We start from the raw sequence: 23,311 nt of genomic DNA, 5'->3' as shown, positions 1-23,311 counted from the left end.
AAATTAAGGGTTAATGATTAAAAATTAATTTTTGTAATCGTGGTTACGATTAACTGTTTAATCAGATTAAAATTAAACATGATTAACTGTAATCAGATTGAATTGAATCGAATTAACTAATTGATTAAAAAATCAATCGATTAGTGCCAACACTGGGTATTTGCTAGCTATTAATAAAATAAAATACAAGATTTTGCGGATTTTCAAAAAAAAAATCCAAATTTTTGGCTCAAAAGGATGAAAAAGACCTTTAGTTATATGTAATTTTTTTTTAAACTAATAAAGTTAGAAGGATAAAGTTCGAGGATGTAATCGTTTATATATTAGTATTAAACAGGTAATTTTTAGAAAATTGATATTACAAATTTTCAAGTATGTGCCAGGATAAAGATTTAAAAGGACCTTTTCACGACTTATTCCTTATGCACCAAAAAATTGTATAGAGTTAGATTCTACAGAATTTTCTTTGTATTTAATACCATTGGTTTTTCTCCACAATTTATCGAATTAATAATCTCTTTGAAATTTCAGTATCCTTAAAAAAATCCCGACGCCAGAGAGAAAAACTAAAAACGCATTTTTCTTATATTTGGCCCCGAGTTTCGCGAGTATATTGAGTTTTTGGCCTGTAAGATTTACTGTCGCACAGTGTAATAAACTAATAGAAAATAGCTTTTACGTAACCTGGCAGAATTAATGAATTTCCATTTTGGGCACCACTAAACCAAGGTATAATTGTAGACACAGAGAAGAAAACTGAGTCATAAGAAATTTATGTGATATATATAACAAATAAACTATGGGGGATTCCTAAGTGTCATCATCAAGCTCAATTAAAGGCTACAAATATCTATAGAAGTGTAAGTATGTTCGTTACAGGTAATATTTCCCATGCGACAAAGAAAAAAAAATGTGAATCTCCTCTTCTAATTTATGACGACATATCACCAGCGTAGTAATTTTCAGAAATAACAATAACAAATTGAAGCTGACATTGATATGATGCAAAGTAGCAAATTGCCTTAGTTCACGAGATATTGTGAAAACTCATGTGAGAGAGCAGATAATGATTATACAGGTATTGCTAACTTCGTATGCAGTAAGTCCCCTTTCAGACACGTCAAGTCTTGAAAGCAATTTTTTTCGCATTCTCTTTTGTGTTTTCTATTTGCTTCCACACGCGTCAACTTTAATTGAATTCAAGTTCTTGGTTCTTAAATGGGAAGCAACGAAAAGATCAAAAGAGACAAGAAAACTTGAAACGAATTGACGGTACGAAGGTATCTGTACTCTTCCCCTCTCTTCCCACCTCCTTCGCCAACGAACGAGCAGACTTGAAAGCAAGACTTGACGTGTTTGAAAGGGGACTAACTATGCACTTTGTAATGCATGCATGTGCGTGGTACACATGTTGTTGTTATTTGTTCTTTTCCTAGAGATAATTACTTGTGTACACATGACCGGAATAACTATTACACAATGAGCCACAATAAAGCGCGAAATGACGTGAAGCGAAAGGTGAGTGGGGGTATAAAAGTCACCAAAAAGGGCATAGCGACAAGTCGGTGAACATGGTACTTGTACTTGTAGATAGATTTGAGTAAAGCGTTTGAGACAAGTTGAATAAATTAAAAAAAAAAAACAACAACAACGATTACGTAGAAACATGCAGCGAAAAAAAAACCTGTTAACAACTAAGCAAATACATACATACATATGTATGTAGCTAATGTCGCTGGTACAAAGGAAAACAAACGAGTTCAGCTGGCTTTAAACACTGAACAAGTAGACAAATTGTATGCGGAAATTGGCTGGGCAAGAGACAAGGCAGGCACGCACGCGCCGCGCCATAACTGCATAGAAGACTGACTTACGGATGAGCTGTCTAGGCGCGACAGCCCACAACGACCGACACACACGTCGGCAACTTACTTGCTTTCCGGTGTTGTAGTGCGGATGCAAATGAGTTTGCTTTTGCGGATATTGCTCGGGGTATTGCTGCTCGTATTCCTGTTTTTCACATTGTCGCAAATATTCTTGGTATTCCCGATCGGTGAAATCACTGCGTCGTCGCACAAGTATGCATTCCCGCACAGGTGAGCGTTCTGCATTGACCGAAGGTCGACTTGTAGCAATCGATTCTCGTCTATCCCTAACAAGTGGGTGATGTAAATGTGATGACGTTTGTTGTTGTGCTCGTTGTGGTGGCGGCTGTTGCTGCTGCCTCTGTCCACTTTGCTGTATGCCTGCCGCTGTTGTGGGTGAAGCTGTGGCTAAACGATTATAACGTGTCGTACCCAAACTATTCAGAACTCGCGCATGCTCCCGACGGCTGACGTGATTGCGTGAATGTCGCGTGCCGTCTGCCGTATCAGCTGTGTAGGTTCCAGCGTCACCGCCGTTGTCGTTGTCGCTGCCATCGTAGGTGCCGCCGTTTCTATGATTATCATAGTCACTGTCAGCTAACGCACTCAAGTCGCTGCCTAGCGTCGTCGTTGTAGTAGTCGTCGACTCGGCGGCTTCATCGTCTACTAAAACGGGTAAAAGATGAAATTTTTTCTTGCGATTTATTGGCGAATTGCTGAGCGAGCGACCTTTGGCGCGTTGTTGCAATGCTTCGCGTATTAGAGCTGACTTTTTTTTCGATGTTGTGCAGTAATCGTGCACAGGCAGATGATTGACAAGTATCTCGGGAGGTGGTGGACGCAGTGGTGCTTCGAAGACAGAGCGACGACGAAACATTTTGTGACACACACTTTATGTTTTTTTTTTTCGATTAGTTTTGAGTTTTTATGTATTATTTATTTTGTTGAGTTGACTTTGCTTTCACTTCTTCAAGTAAATTTTTCACAAGCTTTTTATTTTTGTTGTGGTTTATTTTGCGACGATGGATTTCCAACAGTTTTGAGCTAAGGTTGTGTTAAACGTGGTTTGGTTATAATTGTATTTGCTTATAGTCGCTATGGACTTAGATTTGAAGACATCGTCTGATGACGTTGGCATTTATTGTTTAATACATATATACACTAACTTCGAGGTCAGTTAAATTAAATGCATTATTAATTTTTTTTTTATATTGGCATAGTTTTTTATGGTTTGAGAACTGAAGATGTTTTTCTGGTTTTAACTAAAAGTTTCGATTTCATTAGCACTATTCAACAAGACGTATTTTTCGGCGCCAAATCGGATACCATTAGATTTTTGCATCTCCGATATTTTCATAATTTTACCAACATTGTTGGTTTTATAGTATCAATTGATACAGGCCTTCTTGATTTTTTTTAAATTTTTTTGTTCGAGTTATCGATTAAAAAAAAAATGAAAGGGTTCTTTTAAATGCCTATAGTTTTGTGAAAAATGGGTCGATTTGGGACCAATGTTTTTAAAATTTCTCAAACCCTTTTGGAGTAGGTACAAAATCGAAAACAAATAATTTTCTATTAACTTTTTTAATACAAAACTAGAAAATACCCGGCGTGCTACACTGCGCCTTAAAAGTATTTTTGTGTTGTTTGCTACCCGTATTGTAATACTTCATTTAGTTCAATAAAATTTTTCAAACAGGTGGCAACCCTCTTCAAAAACATTTTCGGCAGTAAACTTTCCTAAACCTCTTCAGTTTGACAACTATATTGCATTATTTAATTTATCTTATCAATTAAATTAAATAATTTTTTTTTTTTGGAAAACTCTGGTTCTCTTCAGGAGACTTTCAATAATTATACCCAATCGAATATTTAACTATTTTTTAATACTGACGATTTTGTATTGGTCGCCCCATTGCAGTTTTCTGGGTTTTTGTGGGTTTTTGGCGGACCTATAAATTATAGTTGCGATGAAAAAATGGTTAAATAAACAATTGGGTATTAACTGAACCGAGCTATTTTCTCGTCCTTTTTATTCCTTTGCTAATAAACTAATTCAAAGGATGAAAGAGAAAGGTAGGATGAACGAGTGCCATTCCAAGTTGAATTAAAATGGTTGGTTCTTATTTGAAAAAAAAATATTGCGACCTGAATGAATTTTTTTTTGCAAGGGTATCTACTGATACCCTGTTAGTCTAAATCGGAATGGTTTTGACCCAGTTATTCAAGTTATGGTAAATCAATCTTTGAAAAAAGTTAAAAAAACAGCATCAAAAATCTCATTATTAGATTCTCTAGAAAAGATTTTTAAATATTTTTATGCAGATTTATTAAGCTTAATCTGTTTTGTCATCTGTTGTGATTTTTTTTATTTTAAGTTCCTTAATAAACTATTCGCATTCATACAAAATCCATTTTTGGAGGTATTTTCAAATCGGTCCAGCTCACGTAAATCTTAATATTTTGCTGAAATATTTTGGTGGACGTCTTAGAATATAATAAGTTTTGTAATCCCGGCGGAAAACGGCAACTTGTTTTTGGTGATGCAGTCTAATGTACATTTGTTGTATACACAACGTCAAGGCGAACAAACAATGCAAAATATAAAAAATTTCAAAGCAATTTTGTTGCTTCTCCGCAGTGTATTTGTTGAAAAGGCTATAAAACACTTAACCCAGCCCGAAATTATGAACCAGGTAGAAAATATTGGATTGGATCATTCCATAAAACAACAGCTTATGAAATCATAAAAATTTACAGAAAATTCTGGATTTTGTGCCGGTGAGAATACATGTTTCAAGTGTTGTTATTTTTCTGAGTTCCACTTTTATACAAATAAAAAAAAAATATATATTTAGCATTAATAAAGGCAAATTTTAGATTTCTTTGCTGCTGGCAACTTTTAGGGTGCAATTGCTTCTTTTTTTTTACAATTTTTCGGTTTTCAAGCTTTTAAACTAGTTATAACTCTTATTTTTCTCATTGACACTTTAATTTTTATTTCTTACTATTTTTGCACAAATTTCGACCACTCTTCAAACCACTTCAATTAAAACGTAAATTTATATTTTCTCTTTTTCTTGCCATTAAAATCTGCACTTCCTTTTCTGCAAATGTAGCGAATTACACAGGAAGGGCAAAAAATGCCAATTTAGGTGTGTTGCCTTTTCGTATCGCTAGTTTGTTAGTTAACACACGCGATCATCTCAACTCAACCAAACGCTTGCAATCATCACTGGAAACTACGAGTGCCTGACTATGGTAACTCGCTGCAATAGCGATCCAACAGATCAGCGTCGCTAGCGTCTACCTACCTATCGGGTTTTGCTTTTTTTTTTGTTTCTGAAGAGCAGCAGTGCTCATAACCAGCAGTGCGGGAAACCTCACCTATCGAACAAATACAAAGAAAAACTAGGGATTCAGCGAGTAAACAAAAAGCCAACGAATCGGCATACATTTGTTCGAAGCGGTGGAACGATCCAACGTTCCACAGCTCTTCCAAGTGAGCAAGCAGCGTGATCAACAAGCCAGCGAGCCACTGGGGGAATGAGCGCGTGAGTTAACCCAACTACTGGAAATACATACAGTGACGAACAAAAGTATTGGCACAGTGAATTTTTCGCAAAATATATGCAAGTTTTTTTATTCTTATTTATTTTCGATAAATTTTTATAAATTTATAGTTCATACTACACCAAAAAACATAAAAATAAAATCTCTAAAATTCAGATTTTTTAGTGGAAGGTGTTACTCATTTGCTCCATACAAAAAATAAAAAAAAAAAACAAATCGATTTTCTGGCAACTTCAAAATTTTTTATTATTCTAAAAATGAATAGCCTATAAAACTGCATACTTAGAAATTTTATGAAAAATCTGAATTTTATGAAAATCTGAATGAAAAGTTGAAAATTAGTATTTATTAAATTTTCCTGAGTTTTGCACAAAGTTTAGAGAATTAATGTTTTTTGGAGTAGTATGGACTATATTTTTATAAAAAAAAATTCGATAATAAATTAGAATAAAAAACTTTGCATACATTTTACGAAAAATTCACTGTGCCAATACTTTTGTTCGTCACTGTATGTATATACATATGTACGCCCATAAAAAATTCTCAAAACACAGTCTAGGAAAGAGCAAAGAGGCATGGATGGTCGCTGTACAACTACAACTGCAACTCAACTAACACCATGAGATATCCATATAAACAATTCATTATAGCTACCAACTAGCTGGAATATGTTAATATCACACTTTAACGGAGCGATAAAGATTACTGGAAGGCGAATAAGTACAAAAAAGTGCAATGAAAGAGGACTATGAAATACCAGCTGACCGAGTTTTACCCAACTTAATTCACTGAAGACGTTTTAAGCGGTAAAGGCGAGGGGTTAAATAAATTTAATTATGTATATCCACTTAGGCGTAAATATTGTACAGCTAACATACATACATACATATGTACTTGTAGTTATAGACAACAAGCAACACTCCGCAATCGAAGAAACTTATGGCGTTTTCGTACTTGCTCATCGATAATGCGAATATTTAAACGATTTCTACTATCAGCTTAAGCCATTATGAAGGTCGAAAGCATTGCCGTGGCGGACTACATATGTACATATAACACAGTACATACATACATATGTTGTTACTTGCTTAGAACTAAGACGAATTAGAAATGCAAATACTTACTCGTAAGTGGTACTAAACATTTCTGTGGAGTGTTGTGGCGTGACGTGTTTTCTTGGTATGACTCAAGAATGACATACATTTTTTTTTTTTTACTTTCATAGTATGATTTTATTTGCAGTTAATGTTTATTTTTGCTAGCTGCTAATTAGTGAATCTGCGCAGAAATTTTGAAAACGCAGGCCTTGCTCACGTAGGCATTTGACTAAAATAGCATATAATTTGTATATTTAGTATATTAATTTAAAGAGGGCAAATGTGGGCTGCTTCTTGCGATTGTGAAAGAGTAGAATTTCATGCATAAAAAGCATAAAATAGAATCTCTTATCAAGTGAGAATTATGTACATACATATGTACACCGCCGGCAAAAAGTATTGGCACAGCTGCTTTTTTAAAATATACATATGCCAGAATTTTTATGTAATATTTTTCTGTAAATTTTTTTTTTAAATCTGGTTCATTCCACAACAAAAAACATAAAAATATAATTTCTTAACTTTGTGCAAAACTCGCGAAAATTCAGCAAATTTTCATGCAAATTTTCAGACCTTTTAATCGATTTATTCAAACAAAATTGAAGTATGTGAAGTGAATGAATTCCAGGGAAGCTTGCCAAAACAAAACTGAAAAAAAGTCTTCAATGTATATTGAAATATTTCTAAAGTTTGCTTCATTTCACCAGAGTTCTTTTTGAATTATCTATCTTGTGGGTTTGTAGTTATTTCATACTGTTGCGCAGAATTGTATAAAATGGGAGTTCCCGTAGCAAAAAGTCTTCTGAATTACGTTTATTTCGACATTAAAAAATTTAGTAATAATGTTTCGCTTGAGTCACAGCTTTCAAATGAGTAAATTAATTCTATTAATTACAATTGCCAACAATAGAAGAAATAAAAACCAAATTAGGTGCGGCTGCAAAGGGGGCTCAAAGGTGTGGGCACAATATGCGCCGTTGAGTACATATTTCGTAATGTGCAACTTAATGGAAAATTCTTTATCTTGAAGTGATTATTTGTTTATTAGAAATGTTGAGCACATTGGGTATGTGAATGTAATTTGTGGTCTAATAGCCAAATTTAAAACTTAGCTGAATCGAGGCCATGAGAACCACATGGGCCTATCTACATTTTTTTTTAGTAATATGAGAAAGAAGGCTCTATAAATAATAAATACGTTCTTTTATTGCAAAATTATTTGCAGCTAACTGATGCTACTTTTTATAGTAATGTATTTTTAGCTGTACCAAATTTTATTTTTAAATGCCACTAAGGCTACTCTGGCTCTGAAGGCATCAATTGTAAAAATTAAAAATAAGAATGCACCAAATAAAATTAAAAAAACGAAATTATCTGGACCGGGATCAGAGGAGACCGTAGAATACTTTGTGCGATTGCCCAGCCCTCGCAATGATGAGGCTAAATACACTGGGCAAACCATTACTGCAGAATAATTCAGAGTGTCTGCTGCCTGCCTGCCTCTGCACGAAGTGCTGAAATTTATTAAAGCCGACAAATGGTTGTAGGTTGCGTAAGTTGTGGAATCAAAATGGCATAAACACTAAATTTGTAAAATGTTTGTAAAAAAAAAAATATTTAATTTTTTTAATAATTTGTTTAAATATGTATGTAATAGAAAAAGCCATGCAAAAAATTACTTCCGCCGGAAATCGAAGCTTCGAACAACATAAATACGCAAATCAATTAAAAAGCTTCACACCACCCTGTTATAATGCAATTTCAAAAGCTCAAAACGTTTATTTCCTGCCAAAGTTTAATGATGAAAAAAACACTATAGCTTTTTACAAAAATTAAGCTTGCAAATGACGCCATAGCAAGCACATGCCAAATGTTAACGACACACGTACAGACATACAATATCGTCGTTTAAAATACAAAACCGCGTATCTACAAAATGCAAAACCGCGTATGTGAGGTGGCATAAATTATTCTCTAGACAGCAAAAACACTCATATTTTAGAATGGTTCTCTTTTTAATAAAGCAATCGCATTTCAGACTAGTAAACGAATGGATAAGGATTGAGCCAAGAGCTTGTGTGAGCAAATCCAATTTTTGGCAGCAAATGTCAGTTACGCTGTTTTGTACTTTAAACGACGATGTGTATTTGTATATGTAAATAAAAAAAAAGTATAAACAGTCTATAAAAAACAAAGCATGACGAACTAAATATGGCGTTTGAGAGAGTACACCCATGTGTAATTGTGTGAGTGAGAAAATATTTATTTTATTAAAAAAGCAAAGTTATATCGCGAGTAGTGACAGTGGTGGCGGGTTAACGAGATTGTTCTCTGCGCTATATTGAGACTTTCGTTTTTGCCTACTTTCCACATACATACTTCTCCTGTGGGTGGACGCCAACCAAAATGACCTTGGCTGTGAACATTTGGCACTGGTATTTAGTTTGAAGTGCCGCGAATCTGTGCAATCAAGTTTTCACCCATTTGCAATATATGTACATACAAGCATTGCAATCTACATACTAATACAATATGTACTAAGAGGGCATTAAATTAAGAATGTTTAAGCGTCTTTCAAACAGTGGGATTATATGTATGTATGTACATATGTAAATATGATTAGCATCCATACATATGTAGATATGTATGCGTATGGTTTTGTGGGTTTATTGCCTTTCGATGAAAAGCTATTGACATATATGAATAAAATGGTAATTTTTTTGCAGAATTAAAAAAAAATTGCATTGGTTATCTAAATGATTTTGTTTTCCACCAAAAAATTTTAAAAGCTCTTGAGTTGTTCTATATTTGCTACATTTAAAATTTGCACAAAATTGCATTCATTTTTTAAATTAATTTTTTTGCACCAAAAATTTTTAAAAGCTCTGGGTTGTTCTTTCGAAAGGGTATAAACAATATATGTATCTAGTTACCATTATCTCGCACAGTGATGAAAATTCATCAAAAAACTATGAAGCAGAAAATTTTAAGAGAGTGTAAATTAAAAGTGGCACTGGTAGTATAGGGTGTGCATTAGAGTGGATCGAAAAAAAATAATAAATTTTTCGTATACAAAATCTTAATACTGCGGAAAAGTTGCATAACATGATCACATTGAACCGATCGGATAATATTTACGGTCGTTCCGAAGGCTTAAAAGTTTCAGAAAATCCCCCAAATTATGGTTTCTTTATTTAAAGGTGCAAGTCGGGGTTTTTTTTCAAAAATCAACGCATCTTGAAACTTGCACTTTATTACACTAAAATTTAATGGGCTACAAAATCTTTCTAGAAAGTCTTTTAAACAAAGACTCTTGGCGCTACCGTAAATATTATTCGATTGGAAAACGGTTCAATGTGATCAGGGTATGCAACTTTTCTGCACTATTGGAATTTCGAAATCGAAAAATTTATTTTTACGCTCCATCCTAGGATGCATTAGGTCCTTAAAAATATCAATATCTAAACTTAGTAAGGGACATCCTCTTTTTTTTTGCTACGCACAAAATAAAGATATCCACGAAAATTTCAAAACTTAAAAAGTAGGGTCTGATTTTTTTTTACTGGAAATTTCATAAATTCTCACTTAGTTAAAGCTGGTCAAAGTCAAAATTTTGTTGAATTTTTGCGAGTTAAAAAAAGGAAAATATTAAATATTGCCAAACCTAAATTTTTTTATGTTTAGAGATTTTGGTGAATGTCTTTATTTTGCACGTAGAACAACTGTAATATCTATGCGCCCTTCTTTGCAACAATACCATCTGCATCAAATGTTTCATAAACCTTATTTAAGCTCTTTAAAAGTAACATTTAACAAAAAATAGTTTTTGCAACTCACCCCTCTGGAATCACGGAATAATATGGCGGCATGATGTGGATCCAAAGTACCGTCTCCACGTAAGCCTCGACTAGCTGCACCCAAAGAAGCACGTCGTTTCTCCAAATCGGCGGAAGCGCGTCGCATGTGAGCACCTAATTGCATGGAATATTAGAAAATAAAAATATTTAAAATTTTTATAATAGTTTGCGAATGAATAGTTATACTCAAAGCATGTAGTGTTAAATTAAAATTACAACAAGTAACCGCTTGGCATAATAAAGTAGTAAAAGTTAAATCGTAAACGATTTTAGTGTACTGTAAAAAGAACGTATGTATGTACGTATGTATGTACGTAGATAACATAGTTACACAATCAATGTGGATAGCAAAAACGTGAACAAGCAAAGTTTCAAAGTTTAGCTTTCCAGCTGACGTCAGCTAGCAGTAACACCACTTCCGTGCTTTTTTTTCGCAACTTACTCTACACCACCACTTCCACCTCTTGCCCGTTTGTATCTCAAAAATTTACCTTCTTTCACAATCTTCTCATAGATTTTGTATGTCGCATCACAATCCTCCAATATCCGATTCGGTCGACTCAGCGTATTCACATCCAAACTCTTCGAACGCGAACGGAAGTTCTCTTGCGGATCATTTTGCGGCGACGTACAAACGCTGTTGGTGTCATGTGATTTGCGTGGCCAAATATGTACTTTCTTGGAGAATTGCTTCAACATCTCCTGTATAGAATGATGATGATGGTGATGATGATGATGATGATGCTGGCCATGGGGATGATGCTTTGATTTCTTATGTTCGCTACGCGGCAATGAATTATCGCTATCCTCATTGGTGCTTAAACTCTTCGCAAAGCTGCTATTATCAAAACGTTGTTTATATGACGAGCCGCCATTGTCCATGGAGTGGTGTCGTGTCTGTGCATTATAATCGTCCAGCGATGTATAGGCGGCGCCCACTCGATGGAAAATTGAATTGATGCTCGGTCGTTCTGGGGTACGTGCACTGCTCGCACCTGTATGGGTGAAGTACTGATGATCGCCTTGCGATTCATAGATGTCATCGAGATCATGTGGGAAGTAGCCAGCGCCCTGTGTGGAGACTGGCGGCGAACTGGAACATTCGTTCGAGAAACGGCGTAGGCTCTACAAAATTGGATGTGATTAGATAAATTTCAATTGACAAATTATAATTGCTTACAGCATATACGGCTGGGCTGTGAGATCGATCGAAGTAGTTACGTTTCGAGGAGGCTTGCTTGAAACTGTTGCTATAACTTTCGTAGGAACTGCGTGTCATGTTGCTGGCATTCGATGGCGAGTTGCGGTAGTGATTGTTGAGCGATTTATTGCCTTCGGGTACTGGCTGTGGGCTGGAGGACTGTAGCAATTTATCGATTACCTTTTCTGGAATGTGTTGGAGGTAAGTATGTGGAAAATATGTTCGAAAGGCGTACCGAAATGTGGATCGGAGAAAGGAATGTGCGCCGGAAAAAACCTAGCAATTTTTTTTTTTGCTAACATAGCCACAATAAATTGGGATATTGTTGAACTCTTAAATTTTGGGAAATATTTGCGAAGCATATATCGATTTCTATTAAGTCTCTTTTGGACGAAAGTATGGCCATTAACTCTTATACAAGGAAGTAATTGAGAGATCCAGACACAATTTTGTAGAAATCGCTACAAACTTTCTACACCGACGACTCACAGACTGAATGGTTCAGTAAAGCTCAGCGGATGCTGTCAGCAAAAGAACCAAGTATTTCCTGAATAGGCCAGAAAGAAGGCTTGAGCTACGCAGCATCATGAAGACGGCATATAGGTACCACATGTACATAGGTATCATCGATGACCCAATGTGAACATCTAGCTTGGAGGATGCATGTACATATGTATTTAGAATGGACCAGCTACATTCTGTTTTACAAAGGCAATGTACTAAAAAAGTGCTTTTTTTTAGAGTCACTCCCTTCTAATAAGTGAAATAAGAAATAAATCAAGCATTTGAACAATTTTAGCCTTACTTAGGCGAAAAAGTACCGAAATTGCGAATTTTTTCATTGTCATATTTTTTTTTCGCAGCTATTTTGTAATTTTTAATATTTAGCGATTTTTCCCGTTTAAAAACCTAAGTTACATCAAAATTTTAACATTAAACGGTGACAATCTCCTTCTTGCCAAAGCGAACCAATCTAGAGTAATGAAACTAGTGTGCCACCATATGAAAAAAAAAAATTTCATTGCTTATCCAATGGCTATAATTTACGAAACAAAAATTTCAATTTTACAATTTTTATTGACACACACGAAATTTGTTCTAAGTTTGTTACATACATGAATATATGTATTCATTAAGAATACTGTATAAAAATATTCCACGCCAATATTTTATTATTTTTAAATAATATGACTTTTTAAGTTAAGGTCTGCAAGTAAACTAAATTTTGTATGGAGCATCCCTAGAAAATGTCAAAATTTTAAATAATTTTTTTCAATAAAACAAAAGTGTACTCCATGATAAAAACATAGCAAGGTAGAACCGTTCTCTCATTTTGTCGGCCATGATTTCTTTTTGAAGTTTGCCAGCATTTTAAAATCAAAAAAATTTAAATTGTTCGAAATTGTTGTTGCTTGAGATTGAAAATGAAAATGTGTGTGTGAGTTTGTGAGTAAATTTAAAAATTAAAATGTTTGGAAACGTCAAGAATTTTAAAAGTAACTCTCAGCGGTTCTACCTTACTATATTTTTATCATGGTGTACTCCATGATGTTGATATTTTACGACAAAATTTTGTTGAATTGTTCCGAATTAGGAAAAAAAAAATTGTTTCAAATTCTGGGAGCGATCCCTAAAAATTTTGTTTTGAATTTTTAGATTTCCGTGGAAGGAGTGCACCATGATATTGATTGAAATTTTTAATAGAAAGCGATCCCATACTTTTAGTGTTACTTTCTCACTCTGGCCGAATTTTTATTTTTTTACAGCTTTACGAGGCTTAGTCCGAGGACCACGGGATTGGACCCAAGAATGATAGAATACAAGATTGCGCCGATCAGAGAGGATTTTTGAGAATAACTTTTGTGTGACGTCACACTTGTGCAATTGCGAGAGTGAAATGCCAAAATGTGAGCAAGAATGGAAGAAGAAAAAATGTTGCAAGGAAAACGTAAACAAGTTGCACAAGTGTGACGTCATGCAAACAAAGATTCTGTCAAATTCGTTAAGAGAGGAATAGCGGTCCGAGATCGGCGCAACCTTTGTATTCTCTCAATCGTGGATTGGACCTAAAAATAAAGTCCGAGGAAGAAAACACCTAACATTACCAAGCTTCTGCCTAGCTTGTAATCTTGCTCCGATCCATTCCTGCCGCTCTGCAGTATTTCACTTACCCTGCGACCAATTTGGCGATTTGGAGTTGGTCGACGAACCCGAACTGCTGCCCGAGTCAACGCTATGCAAGCGATTCGTTGTGCCATTATTGCTGCACGAATCGTTGCTGTCGTCGTAGCTAATGCTGTCACGCGGATAACTATTGCGAGCGCCAAAAGGTGAATGGTTGTTGTGGTGCGCATGATGGCTGGAGCAGGCACTATCTGCGCTCAGCTGTTTTTCGACAGCATGCTGTCGATATAAATGCGTTATGCCATGCATATTTAGATGAGTGTATTGCTATTGATATTCGTATTTATTTTGTTGTTGTTTTATATACGAGTATATATTTGGATTTTTATTTAATATTTCTAAGTAACTTAGATTTTCTTTTTGAATGATTACGTATTATATTTAACTTTGTTAAATTATTAAAAAAATTTCACAGCAAAAATTATGAAATCACACTATGCAGTGGAGTTTAAAGATTGCATTAAAAAACTTAATTTTTTTTTGCAGCCTACAAATACGGGCGAAGTTATGAGCTTATAAAATCACAAATTGCAATCACGTTTTGTCTGGGCTTAGTTTTTGTTTGATTTAGAAGTTTTTGTTTTTTTTTTTTATGTTTTTTTCTTTGCTGCTTAAAGTCACATATTGTTATTGTTGTTTGCTTACAGTTAAATTTAACTCAAATGATATAAAACACGTTTTATGTTTCAATACTTCAAATCAGCAGTTGCTGACAGGGTGACGGCCAATGTCGGTCACCTTGCAATTTACTTTTACACTTTTGCAATTGCAATTGTTGTTGTAGTTGTTGTTGTTGAGTTTAACACAAAAATCGCTGCTATGCATTTGCACAACAAAAAAAGAGTTGCTCATTAATTGCTGCAGCAGAGCAAATAGTTTTTTTTTTTTTTTGTTGCTGCTCCTACGCCGTGAACGTTGTGTTGTTGTTGCAGTCGCCCGCCCACTCGTTATCACAAATGACAACGAACCAGCGAACGAGTGAACTGTAAGAAAAAATCAGGTCGAATAGCCGGCATCCGATTTCAAAAGCACCATACACTAACAAATACGGCTGTGATAAGTGTTGTTGTGGAGCCTCAATACCCCACCAACGGTTTAGGTAGTTAGCGTTGCCGTTGCAGTGCTTGCGCTCTCACTACTACGAGTACTTCTCAGTTACTTCACTGTTTATATTCGTTCGCTCACTTCCGCTGTCCGTTTTCTATGAGTACTTGGAAAGCATAGGCTCACAAATGTAATGTAAAGTGGACTGCACGAATGCACACTGTCGTGTCGTGTGGTTGTTGAAATGGACACTTGCACAATTTTTTTTTATTTAATTTTGTTTTTTTTTTTGTTTTTCAGCTTGCGGTTGCACTCGCTTTATTGCATTTGTCACACCACTCGTAGCAAATACGACTACTATGTTGGCCGCGTCGCTATATTATTGCCAATGCCGCAGTTGACTTTAATGTCGTCGCTGCTGGCTTTGCTGCCGTCGCTCTTGGTTTCTCCTGTTGCGTTGCTGCAGTTGGTTGCTTCTGCTGTTATAAGTGCACCATGTGGTGGGTTGCATGCATTGGTATTGCTATTCAATAACAGCAGCTACAACAATGTTTATTTCACTGCTCTCGCTCGCCTTTTTTGCGGTTGCCACTGCCAATGCAGTTCGTCGATATTGTAATCTGCCACGATTTTTGTTGATTCTGTTATTTCTACGAATACTTCAACTATGATTCGTGTTTTTGTTGTTGCATCTAAAGTTGTACGTGCTGCAGTTGTCAAAGTGACAGTTGAACGACCTGTAAGTAAGTCAAAGTTGTAGACAACATAAAATTGTTTGTGATTATTTGTTTCGTTTGTACGAATACACTCTCCCTCTTTCTCTGTTTCTCACTGTGTGTGTCGAGTCTGTTAGCCGCTATTATGTATTTATGTATTTACGTATGTATGTACATACATTTGTAGATATGGATATAAATAAGTTAAGGTAGAAACGTAAGTATTTTCACTTGTTTTTCGAACATTTTCTTTTTATTGCGAATACGTACATACATATGAATTGGCAGTGGAATTCATTGTAGTAAAATTAAAAAAAAATGCAATGCAATACAATAAAATTAAGTAAAAAATACCTATCTGTATCTTAATGCAGAAAGGCCTTAACTTATCTAATAATTTTCTTTCGAAATTCAGCTGTGTACAAAAGTCGGCAGATTACTCAATAAGGACCTACGCTGCTAGCAAAAAGTATTGGCACAGCAAATTTTTCACAATATACTATGCAAACGTTTTTTTGTCTAAGATTTTTCCGCCATTTTTTTTTAAATATGGTTCATTCTACACATTTTTATAAAAAATTGGCGGAAAAATATTAGAGAAAAAATGTTTGCATATACATATTGTGAAAAATTTTCTGAGCCAATACTTTTTGCCCCCTGTGTACTACATCAACAAATTAGTTTAAGTGTTCAATAAAAACCAATATTTAGAAGAGATTCGCAAAGATTTTTAGACTAAAATTGAATACAAAACTGTTTACTCGAAAACTTTCTAAAAATTCTGAATGAAAAGTTAAAATATTTGATGGAATTTTTTTGAATTTTTGTGAAGTTAATATAAAGTGTGAAATTTTGATTTATATGATTTATATCATATAGTGAACTATATTTTTATAAATAACACAGGTTAAAAAAAAAATCTGCAACTACTTGAACCAAACCTCTATATCCCATAACGTCATGTTCGAGGTCATTTGAAGGTCGGTAGGAAAAAATTCATTGAATAAACCTGAACTCATGCAAGTAAATAGCCATTATGATTTCATGTAAGAAACTATCCTGCATTGTAAAATTTAGCATACCTGTATTACTATTTTTTTCAATCGAAAACTTTTCAGCTCTTCTAAAAATGTTTCATTTTCATTTAGTGTAATACTTTTAAACTAAAGCTTTCTTTAAATGTTTTTTGTTGGACAAAAATATTGAAATACTTCACATAAATGATGTAAAATTTATTTAAATTCGACTTTTGAAACAGGTGGCAACCCTTCCTCAAAAATATATTCAAATTTTAGACCTCTTTTTAAATAGGTGGCAATCCCCTTTAAAAAAACCTAGAAAATATAGAAAAAGCTATAGCTTCAAAAAATAACAACATTTTGCATATCTAAAGCCCTTTAATTTGGCCCCTCATTTTGACAATTGCACGCACGGTTCAGATATGATGATATACATACACAGTATGTAAATATATAGATATTTACATAAATATTAAATTTTCGAGTAAGCGGCAACCCTAATCGAAAATATTTCGTTTCACACTCATATTTAGATATTTCATATAACTTGTGCATAATTTAAATAAATTTGACTTTCTAAACAGGTGGCAACCCTCTTATATATAGTTAAGAAATAAAGCCTTTTTAAACCCATCTCAATTGACAGCCACCCTTTAATAAATAATTTAACTTATTAAATAACTTGAACTTAATTTTTTAAACATGTGGCAACCCTCTTCAAACACCCTAAACATATTCTTAACATTCAAGCTAAGCATTTATTAACATTCTCACGTTTGACAACCATATTTTATTATATATTATACTTAACTTTAATTAAAATCGACTTCTTAAATGGGTGGCAACCCTTTTAAAAATATTTTCAAACTAAAACCTTCCGATCTATGTGTGATAATTTCCTTAATTCACGTTGAATTTGACTTTTAAAAAGATGGCTTACAAAGAAAGCATTTCAAAACCCTTTCGATTGATACCCATATTTCAAAAATTCATTTGATTGATTAAATAATTTGAGTTCAATTTTTTAACAGGTGGAAAACTTTGTATCCCGCAGGCCTCACATACGAAATATTTGAGATTATTTATGTACATACATTTATGTATAACAGTGCAAGGCAAAATACTCACGCACACGTAGCATACTTAGCGCACATGGCCTCCGTATAGAGTTCGTTTCTCAACATCCAATCATTTTTATTTATTTTAACATATTTCAAATTATTTTCTATCGATTAAACAATACCTTATCAACACACCTTATCAAACTTAACCCAGTTTTAAACAACAAATTTAACTGTACATACATAAGTGTGTACATTAGGGTCGTCAAAAAAAAGTAAAGTCGGAATTTTGTTGCTATCACCCCCCCCAAGGATTGTTCTATATCGTAAAAAGTATACCCCTCTTTTTTATTTTGAAATCAAAAAAAAAAATATTTGGAGGTCGCTCAAAGCGCTCAAAGTTTTCTTTGTATTTTATATGGAGAAAAAATGTGTTTCGTAGAAATGGTATAAAATTTTTTTAAATCAATATTTTTCGATCGGAAAACTCACATTATCTTCAGGAGATTTTCAATAGTAATCCCATTTTTTAATACTAACGATTTTTTATTCAGACTTTACTTTTTCACATGCATTTCTGGACCAACCTAGTGTACATACGCATGCACGTACACGCGCACTGTTAAGAATCAAATAATTTTTTGTCTACCCCAAACATAAAATTAGATGACTCAGTTAATGTGCTTGTGTGAGAAACGGCGGACATTGATATGAAATTTCACATATGTGCTTATGTACATATGTATGTACGTATGTACTTCAATAAAGCAATTTTTAAAACAGATTACTTAAATTACTTTTTTTTTGCTTTTTTATAAATGTATTGGTTGTTAAATACTACATACTTAGTATAGCAACGAAGGCCATTAGCTTTGCAAGCTAAGAGAAAAAAAATTGTGTTTCGTTTTTCATTAAATTATATATTTAAACAATCGAAATGTTAAAAACACACATCAATAAGCAATTCTGTCTGAGGACGTCAGAGCGGCCGGCAGGTAGGCGCTGGCAGTGGCGGCACATTGCGGGGAGTGTGGCGATAATTTGCGAAAAAGCGCTCGTGTCGCTTTGCACGCACGCCTGCCAGTCTGCCCTGTTGGCTAAGTAAATGAATAAAATGTACAATATATTTATAAAAACATTTTATTTGTAAAAAGACATACATACATCTCAGAAAAAAACAAAACAACTTATATAAGTATGTATATCTTTTGCGTACATTTCTGTGCATTATTTACGACTTGTATTTAACTTTTTAATCATTTTATACATTGTATGATAATAAGTAGGCTCTTTGGCTTGGCTTTTTTACTCCACTCTGTATTTCGTTGTATGGAAACTCTGACAGAAATACCATGTCCCATTCCACAATAAGATGTAAATTAATATAAGAATAAAAGCAGCAAATAAGTCGTGTGGAAATATGTAATACATATGTGACAAGCACGTGTACTTGAAGGCCTTCTTGTTTCTGCCTCCGTTTTTCGTAAGATAAAAGAAACACACAGTACGTGTTGACCTAATTTGTTTACAATGAACCAGCGCGAATTTTAAAATCGACGTCTCGTTCGTGCGAGATATTTATGAGATATTTATGTCCAAGTAAGTCAATGCGACATATTTTTTTTTCAGGTTCAGGCATTACCAATCTTTACTTGCGCTAGCATAAATCTTAAAAAATTGTTTCAAAAGTGCTCTTCATACTAAATACATATATCGAGCAGTTTATTATGGCTTAATTCAGCAAAGGCATAGTCAAACGGCAGCGTTGATCTGGATCAGCTCGTTTATTCGGAATTAACTGCAGTTGATCCCAGCGTAAATTACCAATTAATTAATTACCAGTGTTATTTCGGCGGAAAAATTTAAATTTTAATAATAAATCGGTTCATAAGTATTCCTGAAATGTATGAGGCTGTACCACTGTGACCCGTCTTGATAACCATCGATTGATTTGTCGACAAATAGTTTGGAAAAAAATAGCGCTAAACCTTATAGGAATTCGTTACTACGAGTACGAATGCAATGACAGATCTCTGGACGGTCGCGATAGTAGAGCTTACTACTACCTACAAATAGCCATTTCACTTTTCGTCGGGCGATTCATTGATAAATACTTTCCTTTTAGATCTTATTAGATATATATGTATGCCAACTTGCATAAAGAATATCATCATTATATGTATGAACTTAATTACATATGTAGAAACATGTGACAACAGCTTTACACATACATTTGTAGGTAAGTATGTATAAATAAAAGCTGTTTACACTGATTAGCGAGTACATCATAATTAAAGCACGAAAAATAAGACACGATTACAAATTGTGAACGCTTTAAAAGTAAAGAAAAGAAAGAAAATATTAAACTAAATTTACAAATAGGCTGCGTTATCACGAGCGCGATTTAATAAGTAAATAAACAATATGCACACACACACACTGCATACATACATATATCGCACCTTAAAGCAAAAACCGGCACAACTCAAAAACTCCAAATGTTGAGGAAACGCAGAAAACTGTTGATGTTACGCACGTTTTTTTTTCCCCCAGTTAGTGATGAGCGGAAATATTGGCGGACGATACAAATATGGTCCGTAAACTTTTTTATGGGGAAAAAATTAAATTTCGAGTTGTGGCTGTTTTTGAGTTAGGATGCACATATATATTAAGTGCTCTGGAGGATAGTTGGACAGCTGGTTGACGCGTAGATATGCACGTTTGCATTGAAGTAGACTGAAAGTGGGCGGCGGGGTGTGTCAGTTGGTAGGCATGTTTTATTTAGGCACGTAGATTTTTTTTTTTTTTTATTATTTATTATGCAACATTAAAATTTATGAGCATTTCTCCTGTATTTTGAATTTATTTCTGTATGTTTAAGGCTTGTCATAGCAGACGCAATTTACACTCAATAACCCAACAGAAAATAAATGTGGTGATGTTCCACGGCATAGATAAAGAAAGGAAAACTTTCGGTGGATGCAATTTTTGTATGTATGTAGGTACATTAGATGTACCACTCCTGCAAGCCAAAGTTCCCGAATTTTTAACAAAATTTTTAGGAGTACCTTATTTAGGTAACGATTTTTTTACGAATCTTCAGAGAAAATTATATGAAGTGAAAGTAAAGAAATTTCTGTACGAAAAAAAGAAAATTCTGCAAGAAATCTGCAAGAAATTCTTCACATAGCAGCATTAGTTTCATTGCTTAACCGATTTTCTTTCGTCATTTCGTAAAAGCATCGAAGTGCGCACAGTTTATTTCCTTTCAGAAAATTCGACAAAAAATCGGACGAGATATTTACGAATTCCTTAAAATTTCTCTACAATTCAGAATACTCTGAAAAAATGGTTTGCAGGGACCTTACAAGCAAAGAAAATAAGTTCGCCGTATATGCATGTAGTAGTATTTTTGAAGGTAATTTCGTAAATTTTTTCAAATTATTTTTTTCGAACAACTATATTCTGAAGGATTTTTTTTGTATTGAGATTAACTAACTGACAAACAGAAAATCGAACTTCTCTTCGAATAGAAATACTTCCAAAGCAAGAGTTTAGAGATTTTTAAGCTTTAGTTTACTGATATTAGGGTGGTACATTAGGTTGATAAGAACTGAAATCGAAGTACTAAAGCTCAATGAATTCAGGAATAAAAATGGTGTCTCCTCGACCCTCTCGTTCGAACAAAAAAAATATTTTTTTTCCGAGATTGCCTTGCAAAAAAATACTTTAGATTCGAAGGTGTGCGCGAGATTTCATTTCTGGTACGGTGTAATTGTACATTTATAATAAAAATTACTCTTTTCTTTCCAATCTTTATCGTATTATCCTCGTTTCTATCTGACACAGTAATTACAAAAGTTATATTATCATAGTGAGAATTAACCCGATTTTGTATCGCTTGCAATCTAACCTAAGCGAGTTTACCTAAATTCTGCTATGAATATGGCTGTTTAGTTTTTCTTAGCACTTTTACGTCACCTTGCTACGGTACAAATATAGAAACAGTTCTCTTCAAGTGTTGGTTACCATATTTTTTTCACTGGTAAAAGTGCTTCTGTTAATTTTTCCCAACCATACAGCATTCTTTTGATATGTTTTTTTTTTTTTCATTTCCTATTATCATCACAAACTTACTAAAAACACAATAGCACTCAGCTACTATAGTTGATAAGAAGTAGGAGCCCAGCGAATAGAGAGAGGCGGACAACATCAACGGTACTGATAAAGGCAGTTGCTACTTCATATATGTATGCATGCTTGTGTATTTACATACATATGCTTGCTCGCTATAATGACGTTGCCTATCAGCATATTTGTAAAAAAAAAAAACAGAGTTCGCGATAGGCCGTGGTACAGCGATATTAAATATTATTAAATGCCTGTGGCTTGAAATATTACACAGTGCAATAAAACACAAATTTTTACAAAAAAAAAAAAGTAAGCGAAATTTTTTCCAAATTTTTTTCTTGATACAGAATTGCATCTAAATGCTCTAGGGACACTTACTTCTGCATCAAAAAGAAAATGTTTGAAAAATATGTTTGGATGTTAGGGCTCGATATATGTATGTATGTATGTATGTACTTCGTATGGTTATTCTATAATACTTCAGGCAATTATTGTTGATACATGCTATTTTTAAAACAGAAAGTTGTACATACTCGCAGAAATGCATTGCATAAGCAGTCTCTAGTCTATATGTATATAATCTTTTTTCTTGCGCTAAAGGTTTGTTTAACAGTGTCATTAAAAAAAAAAAAAAAAAACAAAACAAAACAAAAATTAATTAATAATGCATTCGGTTGCAAATCAAGTTTTCTTATTTATTTTTATGTAATTATTTTTCTCTGTCCAGTAATTTATATTTATATACACATTTTTGATGTATGTATGTTTTCACATGATAATAAAATGCTATAATTAAATAAATGTTCATAGGCTTTTATTGCAGCACTGATTGCAAAGTTCACTTGGAGTTTATGGAAAAAATGCAAACGCTATAGGATGTAGCAATAAAAGGCTCGCCACTTATTTGCTTTGAGATAGAAAATATGAATATGAAAATATTTATATGTATATTGTTATATGTATATGAAAATTAGCATATCTATTGCAATTTTTAAAGTAAACATATGTACATATTTACTAATTTTATGGCAGCTGAAACAATAAAGACTTTAGAAAAAAAGTGATGAAAGTAAAGGCGATACTGGAAATATGATAATACTCTTATTTTCAACTTCGTACAAAAAAATAAGAATTTGAATATGAAACTTTACGAATATATTAGTATGTGTATGCATTTTTGTGTGTCGATCTGTACTAATGCTTGCAGATTGGATTTGCCGATACCCAAATGCGGCAGTTTTGCCGATTGTTTTTGATTGATTGAGTTTTGGGATTAAATTTGGCATTTTAAATGGACGCTTGAAATAGAGCTATTAATCGTATAAGTGCTTGTGTAGCTTTCTAAATGACAGTAGCAGATAAGTAAAATTGTGTAAAAAAATTTTTTTTTTGTTGATTTGGTTGTCGATCTTTATTTGTGTGGGTTTTAATTGTTCGCGCAGGGTAAAGGCAAACTTCAAAAAAAAAAAAAAACAAATATATATTAATTTAGGTGTTGGATAATTGCATTTAAAAATAGCTAAATACAAATATTTTTTGCATCACTGTAGGGTACTTTTTCCT

At 33.8% G+C, this 23,311-nt stretch overlaps 1 protein-coding gene and 1 long non-coding RNA gene across 2 annotated transcripts in view; both read right to left on the bottom strand.

Annotated features, from left to right (window-relative positions):
• SNF4Agamma (SNF4/AMP-activated protein kinase gamma subunit) overlaps positions 1–23,311 on the bottom strand; it is a 263,585-nt gene that overhangs the window by 28,258 nt on the left and 212,016 nt on the right. The window contains exon 8 of the mRNA XM_017636644.1: positions 10,373–10,506. Coding sequence (XP_017492133.1) covers positions 10,373–10,506 — 134 coding nt within the window. The remainder of the gene's footprint in view (positions 1–10,372; positions 10,507–23,311) is intronic.
• The window catches only part of LOC108380308 (uncharacterized), a 60,094-nt gene continuing 52,287 nt past the window's right edge, over positions 15,505–23,311 (bottom strand). Inside the window, exon 2 of the long non-coding RNA XR_001849553.1 lies at positions 15,505–15,558. This is a non-coding gene — a long non-coding RNA (uncharacterized LOC108380308). The remainder of the gene's footprint in view (positions 15,559–23,311) is intronic.

This window comes from Rhagoletis zephyria, unplaced genomic scaffold (genome assembly GCF_001687245.7).
Source record: "Rhagoletis zephyria isolate East Lansing unplaced genomic scaffold, Rhagoletis_zephyria_1.1 Rzeph_scaffold_00126, whole genome shotgun sequence".
Classification (NCBI taxonomy): Eukaryota; Metazoa; Arthropoda; class Insecta; order Diptera; family Tephritidae; genus Rhagoletis; species Rhagoletis zephyria.
Note: the sequence above shows the minus strand (reverse complement) of the source record. Positions and strands in the feature narration are given on the sequence as shown.